At 39.5% G+C, this 12,680-nt stretch overlaps 1 protein-coding gene across 2 annotated transcripts in view; it reads right to left on the bottom strand.

Annotated features, from left to right (window-relative positions):
- The window catches only part of MCOLN2 (mucolipin 2), a 90,420-nt gene that overhangs the window by 35,995 nt on the left and 41,745 nt on the right, over nucleotides 1-12,680 (bottom strand). For both annotated transcript variants that reach the window (XM_011982129.1, XM_011982130.1), the window contains exons 3-4: nucleotides 8,706-8,879; nucleotides 6,294-6,447 (exon numbers count right to left, since the gene is read on the bottom strand). In XM_011982129.1, the coding sequence (XP_011837519.1) occupies nucleotides 6,294-6,447; nucleotides 8,706-8,879 (328 nt within the window). The remainder of the gene's footprint in view (nucleotides 1-6,293; nucleotides 6,448-8,705; nucleotides 8,880-12,680) is intronic.

The following is a 12,680-nucleotide window of genomic DNA, read 5'->3' as shown; positions in this document are numbered from 1 at the left end:
AAAAAAAAAAAAAAAAAAGTTAGTATTGGGGAAATCTGGATGAAGGGTACACAGGAAATTTTTGTGCTATTTTGTAACTTTTCTGGTAAGTCTGGCACTTTTTCAAAGTAAAAAAAATAAAGAGAAAGAAAAAGAACACAGGTTGTATTCAAGTAAAAACAAATTATGAGCTGTAAATGATAGAAGAATGATTCCAAGAACCTCACATAAAAATTAGTCTCATTATTGTGTAGGCTAACACCCTTGTTTTACAAAGCAGGAAACAAGGAGCTCTAGAGACAAGCACCTTTCAAGGCCACAGAAACCTAGTGACAAAATTGGTATGAAACCAGCATGGGTGACCCTCGCCCAGGCTGTTGCTGCCCCTTCCATGCTGACTTTGAAATGGAAAAGTCGGGGCCTTGTGCAGTCAGGGCCTTGTGCAGTGCCTGGCACCTAGTAGGTGTCCATGAATCTTGGAAAACTCACTGGCTGATTCTTTAAAAGTGTTATTCCACAACTGCAACTCTTCATTTGCCTATTTATCCTTTCAACTAGAGTATAAGGTCTTTGAGATCAAGAGCACAACTTTGTTGCACCTTGCTAAACGCCCACTGCCTAGCATCTAGCTGGCACTCAAAATATGTCCTGATACACGGGATACACTTATGTTTACTGAAAATTAGATGTCCTGAGCCAAAAACAGGGCCCAGAGCTGAACAGACAACTCAATAGAGATAATATTTTTAAAAGACATTTGCAGACAGTATGTCTCCCTGTGTTTGGCAGATGGAGTATTAGTGTCAGAAAACAATTCAATGTTGGTTTTCCTGATTAGACCTTAATGTGTACAGTGAGGGCAGTTGGTCAAAAGAAACTTGTTTTTAGGGAGGAAAAGACTGATGATAGAAATAGCAAAAACATATTGGGCACTTAACTCCATACCAGACACTGTGTTGGACTTTATATATTATCTCAATTAATGCATCATCCCATTTAATCTTCAAAGCAATCTTGTGTGATAGGCACTATTACCGTCATTTCACAAATGAACAAACCAAGGTCCAGAGAGGCCAAGAAACTTCCTCAAGGTCATACAGGTAGCTACTCGCTATCCAAAAGTTAAATCTACTTGTGCTTGGTTCTAGAGCCTGAGCTCTACCAGTGCACTGAGGAGGTTGACCTCTGAGCACATATTTTAGAAGAATATCAAAGACCCAGGCTCCGTACTCAACTCATTCGTTTATTAGGTAAGTATTTGCTGAAAGCCAGGCACTGTGCTAGGCACTGAAGCTAAAGCAATGAACAAGACAGACATGGTCACCATCTTCATGGAGCTCACATTCTAGTGGGGGAAATAACAATAAGCAAAAATATATACAAGATAATTTCACAGTGTGAGAAGTACTTTGAAGATAAAGTGAACAAGAATAACTAAAAGGGTGATATGGATTGGCTGTGTCCCCAACCAAATCTCGTCTTGAATTGTAGTTTCCATAATCCCCACATGTCGTGGGAGGGACCCAGTAGGAGGTAATTGAATCATGGGGGCAGTTACCCCCATGCTGCTATTCTTGTGATAATGGGTGAGTTCTCATGAGATCTGATGGTTTTATAAGAGGCTTTCCTCACTTTGCTCTGCACTTCTCCCTCCTGCCACCATGTGAAGAAGGATGTGTTTGCTTCCCCTTCCACCATGACTGTAAGTTTCCTGAGGCCTCCCCAGCCCTGCAGAACTGTGAGTCAATTAAACCTCTTTCCTTTATAAATTACCCAGTCTTGGGTATGTCTTTATTAGCAGCATGAGAACAGACTAATACAGAGGGAGAGTCCACCTTAGGAAAGATAGTTAGGGAATGACTTTAAAGGTGCAAAAGATGTTTGAACTGAAACCTTTTTCCTAAAAGGAAAAAGAACCAGCTATGCATAGATCCAAATAGGAAAAAAAAAAAAAAATCAAGCACTAAGGCCTCCAAGCAAGAAAGAGCCTGGCTTGCTCAACAAACAGAAAGGATGCTACAACAGAAATGTGAGGACAGGGGTCTGGAGAGGCAGGCAGAAGGTTAGTTTCTAAAAGGACTTGTGGATTTTATTCTAAATGGGATGGGAAGCCACTAATGATTTTTAAGCCTGGAAGAGGTATGACCTGATTTACCACTGTAGTTTCTGCAGGGCAGGGAAGAGGCTGGTGGAGGCAAGACCAGAAGCAGGGAGACCATCTAAGCAAGCAGTGGCTTGGATGACAATGGTGGCAGTGAAAATGGGGAAACTGACAACTTCAAGTACAGGGCTTGAATAACCAAGGTTATTACAGTATGATATGAAAATGTTGGTATCATTTTCAAAATCGGGAAGTCTAAGAAAGAAACAGCTTGGGCCACAGGGTAGGTAGGGAGATGGGGGAGGCTAAAAGTGTTCTGTTTTAGACACAGCAGTTTCGAAATTCCTATTAGGCAACACAGCGGAGTTGTCAGATAGTCAGTTGGATATATGAGGAGCGTGGAGCTCAGGGAAGTTTGGATTTGAGATGCAAATTTGGGTACACCTTTCTAGAGAAAGGGCACAACTCCCCAGAAACTGAAAGGAGTGTGTCCCGCTGCTCTGGTGAGGGTTTTAACTGTGGCCTCACCTCTGTACTCCTTTGTAACACAAGGGTGAAAAGAAGTGGAAGGAAGTTATGCAAGAAGCTTCGAAGACATGATGGCAAGAAGATGAGGGTGTTCTTTCTATCTGGCACACTTCTCCAGTAAGCATCAGCTGGACACAGGGATGGAAGAGGCTGGGGACTAATGGTGATTGAGTGGATCCAGTTGAGAAGGGAGGAGAGGCAAGCATTCTGACAGCTTTTGTAATGTGATATTGATGCACAAAGATTTCGAAGTAGGATCCAGAAGGCACTGAAGGCAGGAGGTGGTGATGGACAGTGAAGAATTGGATGAAGTCAGTAAAAAAGATGTCTATGTGAAGTCAAAGATCTTTAGTTGGAGATCACTGAACCAGTGCTCCAAACATTTAACGTGTGTGAACCACTTGGGGAGCTTGCTGCTAAGAAGCACTTTTGGATTCAGAGGCTCTAGGGCATGGCCTGAGATTCTGCATTTCTCATAAACTCCCAGCTGATGCCCATGTTGCTGGGTTTTCAGTAGGAAAGACCTACTGTCACTAAATCATTACATGACTTAGTTGCTTACCTTGACTGAGCATCAGTTTCCTCAACTGTAAAGGTCAAAATGATGATATTTAAGGTCCTCCTATCTCTAACATTCTTATTCTAAGGTGAAGTTAAAAAAAAAAAAAAAGTTAAACTGATCTGAGTAAACAACTATATCCTGAAAGAAGAAACATGTTCAAGCTCTCTGTGACACACACTGTCCTAGGCCTTTTTCTCCTGTATTTCATTTATTCTAAGATGCAACTTTTTTTACTTTTAAGCATCTCTAAAGCAGATGAGTCTTTCAAAAAAATGGTATCTTAGATTCACAGAAATTGAACAGAATTCTGTTAGTTAATTTTACACTATTTGTAAAATTTGCCTTATAAAAGTCTGTTTGGTTGTTCAAATTTTGTGTGATTTTGTAATTATAGGGTTACACTTTGTTTAAATATTCATTCAGAACTCTCTGAAGTCTGGCTGACTTTCCACTTATAGCCATTGCTGCCGAGGCCGCCAAGCAACAAAACTGAGTTTGTTCGTTTTGTGTTGTTTTTTCAAGATAGCAAAAGCCCTAAGTAAAACATCAAACTTCAAGCAGAATAAACTGATATCTACAGTAACAGCCTCATAACTCAAATGAATATGAATCTCACAGAATACTCCAGCCAAAGAAATCATCCTTTCAGGGGGAGGGTAGATTCCTGCTGTTCCTAAAACAGCAGGAAAAATGATGAAATGGTCATAATGTCTCATGCTAAGAACATGTGGAAATGAATATAAGACACTCAAAAATTGTATTACAGAAAATGAAACACTATATTAAAATGTTAGTTACTCAAATGTTATTTTTTTTTTTCGAGAAGGAATTTCGCTCTTGTTGCCCAGGCTGGCAACAAGAGCGATGGATGGTGCGATGGATGGTGCAATCTTGGCTCACCACAGCCTCTGCCTCCTGGGTTCAAGCAATTCTCCTGCCTCAGCCTCCTGAGTAGCTGGGATTACAGGCATGTGCCACCACGCCTGGATAATTTTGTAATTTTAGTAGAGATGGGGTTTCTCCATGTCGGTCAGGCTGGTCTCGAACTCCCGACCTCAGGTAATCCGCCCGCCTTGGCCTCCCAAAGTGCTGGGATTAAGGGCGTGAGCCACTGCGCCCAGCCAAACATTTTTTTGACAGGATTCATAACAGTCCTCCCAATGAGGCTGACCTGGAAAGCTGTAGTTCTCGAGGCAGAACCAGGAGGGATATACCCATTAGCATAAATTAAGGGAAACACTAATCTTGATCTACACAATCAGCTGTGCAGCTAAATATAAGCCCGCCAGGAACGCTGGGCGTGTAGGCAAATATCTGTGTTTAGAACACTGAAGGATGATTCCCATAATAGTAAAGATAGTGCAAAATTCATAAGTAGTTAATCTGGAACAGCTTCTGCTAATTCACCTACATCAACCACAGTGCCAAATGAATGAAGTCAAACTCAATCTTATTTGTATCTGCAGGCTTCCTTCAACATATCCAAGGAAAGAAGGCCTAAAATCTAGTATCACATATTTGAAGAATCTTCATTATACCTTTTGGGTATGTCAGAAGATTCTCTTTGACAAGTTATATTTAATAAGTCAAAGAATACAATTAACATATTTAAGCAATTTCTGTTAAAATAAACTCATTAATAACCAACCTCTGTCCATTTAGTTAAACATAGTCCATATTCTGAGCACAATGAAATGAACAAGGGAAAGACTGCCCAATGGGCAGGAAATAAATCCTGCTTTCCAGCATTGCCAGTGCTATCTAGCCACTGGTATGACTTTGGTCACATTTCTTTAAGCAATTTTCCAAGAAAAATCAATTGAGAAAAACAGTATATGAATCACTGGGAAACCACTGTATGGTACATCCAATTAGAGTCACATATTTTTAAAAGGACAAGGGACAGATGGCTTACTTGAAACAGAGGGTAACAGGACAAGTCCTCCTGTCACAGTTACTGGAATCACCTACAGGGAAGAGCATAGCTGACCACCCAGGTAAAAGATTAAAACAGGATTAGCCCCTGTAGGTGGACTACCAAATAGATCTCAAGTTAGCAGAAGCTTCCAGGGAGATAAGACAAGTGACAAGTGACATTTCAATGTTGCCAGCTACAGAACCAGGTAACTCTCCTCTAGATGGTCTCTGAAAGCACCGTGGGAGCCAGATACCACATGTGCTGGCTTATGGGCTGGTTCTTTCAGAGTCAAGAGCACATGACACATTTACTCATGAAGAGATTCTGAGTGGGCAGCCTATAGAAAAATTAAAACCTCTGTCTCATAGGGTATTCTCCTGTTGTGTCATCAAGGCACCTTAAGATCAGATTATAGGAAGTACGATCAAATGAACTCATCAATGTGAAACTCTAATTTTAATAAAAGTATTCTAAATTTAAACTGCTGTTAGAATCCCTACTCCTGAACTGTTAGTACTTGAGGAGCCACAACTGATTAATCTTTGCAACCCCAGCACATAAAACTGAGTGCTCTGGACATGATGACTACACACCAGAGGTTTGTTGAGTGAATAACAAAACAATAAAATAATAAAACAGTATTAAAAAAAACCAAAAAGTCTTAAGCCAAACACCTCACATTTATATACAGTATGCTCTTAAATGCTTAACAAAATAGCACAAAACAATTTGACTTGATTAGCCATTAACTTGTTGCCAAGGGATCTCCTAAGAGAGAAAATGAGTTATTAATCAAATTCACCTTTGAAGAGCATTTCTGTATTTTACAAATAATAAAAACAAGTATACAAAGCATCTTTACATATATTATTTCATTTAACACATACAGACCATTTTTTCAAAAAGCCTAATCATCCCCTCCTAGGGGAAAAAACCCCAAAAACAGGACCTGTGAATATACCCCAAAACCAGCTATCTTTTGAGTTGCTCCAAATAGATCCACAAATGCTGTCCCTGTCCCATGGCCACAACCCCACAGTTTCCTGAGCCAAAGCCCCTCTGCAGGCCAATGTTGGAGTGTCAACCCCTGACAGGTTAGCTGTCACTAAAGCAATGTTGTTCCATCGGGGTTGCTAGCACATGAGGGCATTTTTGCTCTTACCACAAGACGATAAAGGCACATCATGAAATTATCACTGCATTACCGAGCTCAATGTCGTTGTCAATATTCAGTGTCTCATTAGAAGGAAACATGGTCCCTTTCTTGTAATGCTGCTTACAGACTTTTAAGCCAATTCTATTGTCTTCATTTTCTCCATAACCAAGGGTCCCCAGGGTAATGTCCTTTAGCTGATGATACTATTAAAAAATAGTCAAATAAAAACCACATATGACCTTTTAAAACTTTGATGAGAGGTTATAGCATATAGAATGTACTTTTAGTTACTTTGTATTGTTTACATCATGTCCCTCAATAGAACTTCCCGATTTAAAATACTACAAAGAAATCTTCTCAGGTTGTTCAGCAAGACACTGCCTCACAGAACTCGAAACTAAACATGGTGATGGACGGCTCCCACCTCACTCAACCAAAGCCAAGGTCCTGCCTTATCTCTAGGACCTCATCTCCTACTCCAGTTCCTTGGCTCCCCCGCCCCGCTGCAAAGCTGCACTGGCCTCCAGGCACTTCCTGGAGCTCACACGCCTATTTTTGCCTCCGGCCTTTGCTGTTCCCTCTGCCTGGAGACCCATGTACATAGCCACTGGGTTTACTCCTTCAGCTCTCAATTCCACACCTCAATGAGGCCTTCCCTCCCTAAGCCAAGGAAAATTGCAAACATACATCAAAACATCACATTGTACCCCATAACTATATACTGGGTACAATTATGCCCTGTCAAATAAAAATAAAATAAATGCAGTAAAAAATAAAGAAAGAAAGAAAATCACAAACATCTATCACCACACCCAGGCACTTCACATCTCCTTCCCTGCTTTACTCCTTAGCAGTTATTACTTTCTAACATCTACTGAGGACATGAGCCATCCACACTCCACAGCTTACATCAATGACTAACATGAACCAACGTTAGCTTACCTGAGCTTACGTTAACATGGCTTTACTGTTGGCTATCTGCACTAATAGGGCTTTACTAGCTCTGTCTTCATTAATATGATTTTACTATTGCTGAAAATTTTTGCCCTGGACCATAAAAGTCCCTGTATTATTTCAGGAACATCCAAAAAAACTCATTGAAATAGATATCAATTGGAAGATTTTGTCTGAAAACAACTCCCAGATTGTTTGAAACTGCCTCCCCAATCCTCACCTTGCCATGTTCATCAGTCCTAAATTATTATATCATCATCCTTACCTAATTCTAATCAAGCTCCCCTCACATTAAAGAACGCCCTCCTTACCAAAGGCAATATGGCATCTGATCAATATAGCATCTCCCTTACCACTCTAAGTAATAAGCTCAGCTTTGCTCATCAACATGTTTTTTGTGTGGTGTTCTCAGGGAGCCAGCATTTGATACTATACATTTCACTTCTTTTTGTCTAACTCTTTTTCTAGAATCAAGCTCTATAAAGGAAGGTGTTTTGTCTGTGTTATTCACTGCTGCATCCTCAATGTCTGGAATAACACCTGCTACATATTAGATACTTCAATATTTTTTGAATGAACGGAAAAACAGGAACAGTTTCTCTTTCCTAAATTATTTCTTCAAGTCTACAAATCTGCTTTCTCAGACCTGTCTACATACAACTATTTTATGTTCCATATTCTTGAGATTCAGCTAGGGTTATTAATGCTAAAACATCACAATTAAGGCCACAGAATCCCTGATTGTTTGTTTGTTTATTTATTTATTTTATTATTATTTATGTATTTATTTCTGTAGAGATGGGGTTTCACAATGTTGCCCCGACTGGTCTCAAACTCCTGGACTCAAAGGATCAACCCACTTTAGCCTCCCAGAGTGCTGGGATTACAGGCATGAGTCACCACGCCAGGCTGGAATCTTTGATTTTATACTAAGCTTTCATCAAGCCTTCTGAGATTAAAAATCTACTCTTGCTATTTGATCTGGGGTAATTTTCCAAAAGCAGTAGGTATGAAGTGATAAATTAAAAAGATAAATCTTTTTTTAAAAGTCAAAATAGGAAACTCTTTTGTGTAGAAATGTAGCTTCAGAGGCCCGTAATCCCAGCACTTTGGGAGGCCAAGGTGGGCGGATCACGAGGTCAGGAGATCAAGACCATCCTGGCTAACACAGTGAAACCCCGTCTCTACTAAATATACAAAAAATTAGCTGGGCGTGGTGGCGGGCGCCTGTAGTCCCAGCTACTCGGGAGGCTGAGGCAGGAGAATGACGTGAACCCTGGAGGCGGAGCTTGCAGTGCACTCCAGCCTCGGCAACAGAGGGAGACTCTGTCTCAAAAAAAAAAAAAAAAGAAATGTAGCTTCAGAAATAGCAATAAACATTTTTTGGCAGACTGCAAAACTTACATTAGAATATTTTAACATATGTATAATTTTTGTTTGTTTGCTAAGACAAGGCCACGTATCAATACATTGTTAAAGTATAGGTCATTCACAACAAAACACTTGCCTGATTAATAGCAAAAAAGATGCTCTCATAGGCATCCTCCTGAGTATATACACTGCAGCTGTAGTCATCTTCATCTGTACCAGAATATCCTTTCAAAAACAAGTGCTTAAAAGCAACAGTGTTATCTTCTTTGAAAGCAACCACCAGCTGGTTACTTAAACCAAAACGAACAAGCTAAAAAATAAAATAAAATAGAAATACATGAAATATACCATTTATCAGGGGAGGCAAATGTCTTCTCACTATCATCAACAATTACCTATAAACATCAGAAAAGAATATCAATTTTTTTGGTTTATACTAATAGCATCAATGTCAAAACACAAGTCCCACAGAAGAATAACCTCATCAAGCTACACCAGCAATTCAAAGTAGCATAAAATTAGAAGAGATTACTGCTCCCAATGACTAGTGACCCTACTGGCCTTTAATTAAGAAAGAAAGAATCCAAATCAGCTAAGTCTCAATCCATTTTTCTCATACTTGGATTTCAAGTTAATTGTTTTCAAAATCAATTACTTAGTAAAGCAGTAACTCATCGTATTGATTTGAGATTTAGAAATTGGCTGGGTGCAGTGGCTCAAGCCTGTAATCCCAGCACTTTGGGAGGCCGAGGCAGGCGGATCACGAGGTCAGGAGATCGACATCATCCTGGCTAACACGGTGAAACCCTGTCTCTACTAAAAAATACAAAAAACTAGCTGGGCGAGGTGGCGGGCACCTCTAGTCCCAGCTACTCAGAAGGCTGAGCCAGGAGAATGGCTTAAACTCGGGAGGTGGAGCTTGCAGTGAGCTGAGATTCGGCCACTGCACTCCAGCCGGGGCGACAGAGTGAGACTCCGTCTCAAAAAAAAAAAAAAAGATTTAGAAATTGTAGTATTTTTTAAAATCACAGCTATGTTTTACATATGTCTTTTAAAAGTGTTTTTTGAAAAGTAGCCTACATAAATACTTACTTCAGCTAGGAGGTAATAGTTGTCAAAAGAATTCAATTAATTCAGCTCTGTAAGAATTCTTGTATAAAATTTACACCTGAGAGTTTCCCTCACCAAATTCTACAGTATCAAAGCACATGAAAGAATAACAGAGCATGCTTTACTTGTATGATGTCAAACCCATTCACTGTCACCAAGCATCCACCTACTCCTGAAAAATGCCCACTTATTCTCCCTTTCATTGTCATTGTATTCTGGCAGAATTTAGGCACCCAAGGGTTCTCTTCACCAGAAGTGAAAGTTTTCTTCTTGGAACCCAAAAATGGAGGAAATTAACACCAAAAGTTTACAAAAAACCTAGGAAACTACACACACAGCTACACAAATACCCCATCATGCACGCACTCCCACATGCACAAGTGTACATTCACACTCTCTCACATGCATGCACTCTTATTCATGTCTTCTCTGTCTCTCTTACATACACACACAGGCAGTGCTGGCAGTCAAATCTCTATAAGCCCTTTCCCACACACCTCTCCCCACCTCCCTAAGTGATCTCCTCAGCTGCCTTATAAAACAATGAGACTAGAAGGTTTGCCCCAAGTCCTCACTCAACTAAGCCACCAAATTTTGGGACTGTTTTCTTCATATGTAAAATTAGCAAGTGTAACTAGATGACACTGACAGTTCTGTTATTTGTTGTCATTCCATGGTTCAATATGATACATCTAAACAATAATATACAAGACACAATTCTGAACAATTCAGATAAAACTAATGTTAATTTAGCAGGGTGAGGTGGTCTGTGGCTGTAGTCCCAGCTGCTTGGGAGGCCGAGGTGGGAGGATCACTTAAGCCCAGGAGTTCAAGGCTAGCCTTGGCAATATAGCAAGACCTGTCTCTAAAAAAATAAAGTAAAATAGCTAATATTAATTTGCATATGCAAACAACATATAGGCATAAGGTTTTTTTCATGGTTTACATTTTTTAGCTTTTATATTTTGTCGTTTTAAAAAATACTAAACAATTAGGAAAAATAGTCACCATTTTCAGCAATTATTATATGCCAGGTACTGTGCTAACTGCTTTACATGCAGTGTCTCCTTTACTCCAAGTGGTCTATGAAAATGTTACTACTGTTATTCCATTTTACGTATGTGGAACCTGAGATTTAGCTTCATTAAATTGCCTAAGTCACCTAACCAGAATGGAAGCCAAGTCTAATTCCAACGTCATCTGTGTTATGCTACAAAAACAACTTCCTTCTGCTGAAAAAGTTTTTTGGGATGCTTCTTCTAACGAATTTAAGTGCTAGCTTTTCAAAATTAGGAAAGGCAACTATCACTTGAGAATGTACACAGATGCTACTGTTCAGCATTTGAGACTCACCATGTCACATTCCTCAAATGCCATGTCAAAGGATTGTGCAACTGCTAAAACTCAGCTATTCTAAGGAAAACATCAGATAAGAAGTCCCACATCATCCAACTTGTGCTGAAAATTAAGCAACAGAAGGTTATAAGTTCTTCTAAGCATGTGATTTCTGTCAATGGTGCCTGTAGGAGAAGCCAGAAAAGGTCATGTTGCTCTTGAAAGGTAAAATGTAAACCAGGGAAACAACACACACGATTGCTTCAAAGTTTTATTAAAACTACTGACACATATGAAAAAACTGGTATACACACCACACATGAATGAAGTTCTTCAATCAAAGTTTGCTGAGTGCTTACTCTGAGCCAAGCTGGGATACAATGTGGAAAAGAACAACACTGCATGGTACTGAATAACAACTCTTATCTGTTGAGAACCAGGCATTGTGCTAAAATTTATTATTTTTCATTTAATTCTCAATACCCTATGAGGGAGCTATTACACTGTGCTCTGCAAGGACAGGAATGTTTTTCCTTTTCCCCTACTATCATATACTCAGGAAATGAAATAATGCCCATCACAACGTCAAACACTGAATCAGCTGATGAATATAATCCCATTTGATACATCTGAAGTCAAGTAATTTATCCAGGTTGGAATATCCAGAAAATGTTAGAGTAAGGATCTGGACCCAGGTCTGTTTGATTCTAGAGTCTGTTTGTTCTCTCAACCTCTTGGCCCCACAACCTCTTAAACTGAAATGCTGCCAATTTAACTCTAGAGGCAGGGATATTAGACCCATTCCTCCCACAATAGTAAAGCTAAAGAAACAAACAAACAAAATAAATGTGAACTAGGGAATGAACAAATTGACCATGAAAGTGGTATATAGTTTGCTGATATTTGAAGCCACAACCTTAAACTCAAAGCTCATCAAAACTCAGCTTTGGGGATGAGAGGACTCTGTTGTAATCTCTGCTTGGAACCTCCCCTATCTGGCATCAGGAGCAAGAAATTTCCTCCATTCTATTCATAGAACAAGCCAAGATCAAAATGCATGGCCCAGCACTGGGGAAGGTTGGGATTTTCAAGTCATCTTTTAAAGGAGACAAATCCTGGGAAGGAAACTGCGAAGTCCCTTTCTTGTTATGACAGAACCAAACACTCACTGCAGAGTAAGAGTAAGGAAGATGGTATTGTCCAAATGACTGGGTTTTTTTTTTAAAGGCGTTGACAGCAAAATGCATCCTAGTCCCACTAATTAGACATTAAGATTTGCTGAGAGTATGATACAAGACAGAAAAATAATTACTTATAAGTGTAGTCTGGCAAAGATTGTAAATTTAAGACCTCATTATGAAATCAATGTAGGATAAAATATTCTGTACCAGGTAAAAACAAGATGCTGCTCTAATTATGTACAAAAGATATGGGAGAGAAAGAGTAGAACTAGCAAAAGAATGTAGACACCTCTCTCAAGATTATAAATTACTGCAGAATTCAGAGTAAGAATTAAAAAAATTGTTTTCTTTCTCATCAGCCCTCATACCCATCCCATTAGACTTGAGGATGGAGCACAAAAAAAAAAAAAAAAAAAAAAAAAAAAAACAGAAAAAGAGAGGGAGCTCTCACTGAGATACTATGCAAGGAATGGTAAACAAGAAAT

This window comes from Mandrillus leucophaeus, unplaced genomic scaffold (genome assembly GCF_000951045.1).
Source record: "Mandrillus leucophaeus isolate KB7577 unplaced genomic scaffold, Mleu.le_1.0 Scaffold235, whole genome shotgun sequence".
Lineage (NCBI taxonomy): Eukaryota > Metazoa > Chordata > Mammalia > Primates > Cercopithecidae > Mandrillus > Mandrillus leucophaeus.
This window is presented reverse-complemented; position numbering and strand designations above follow the sequence as displayed.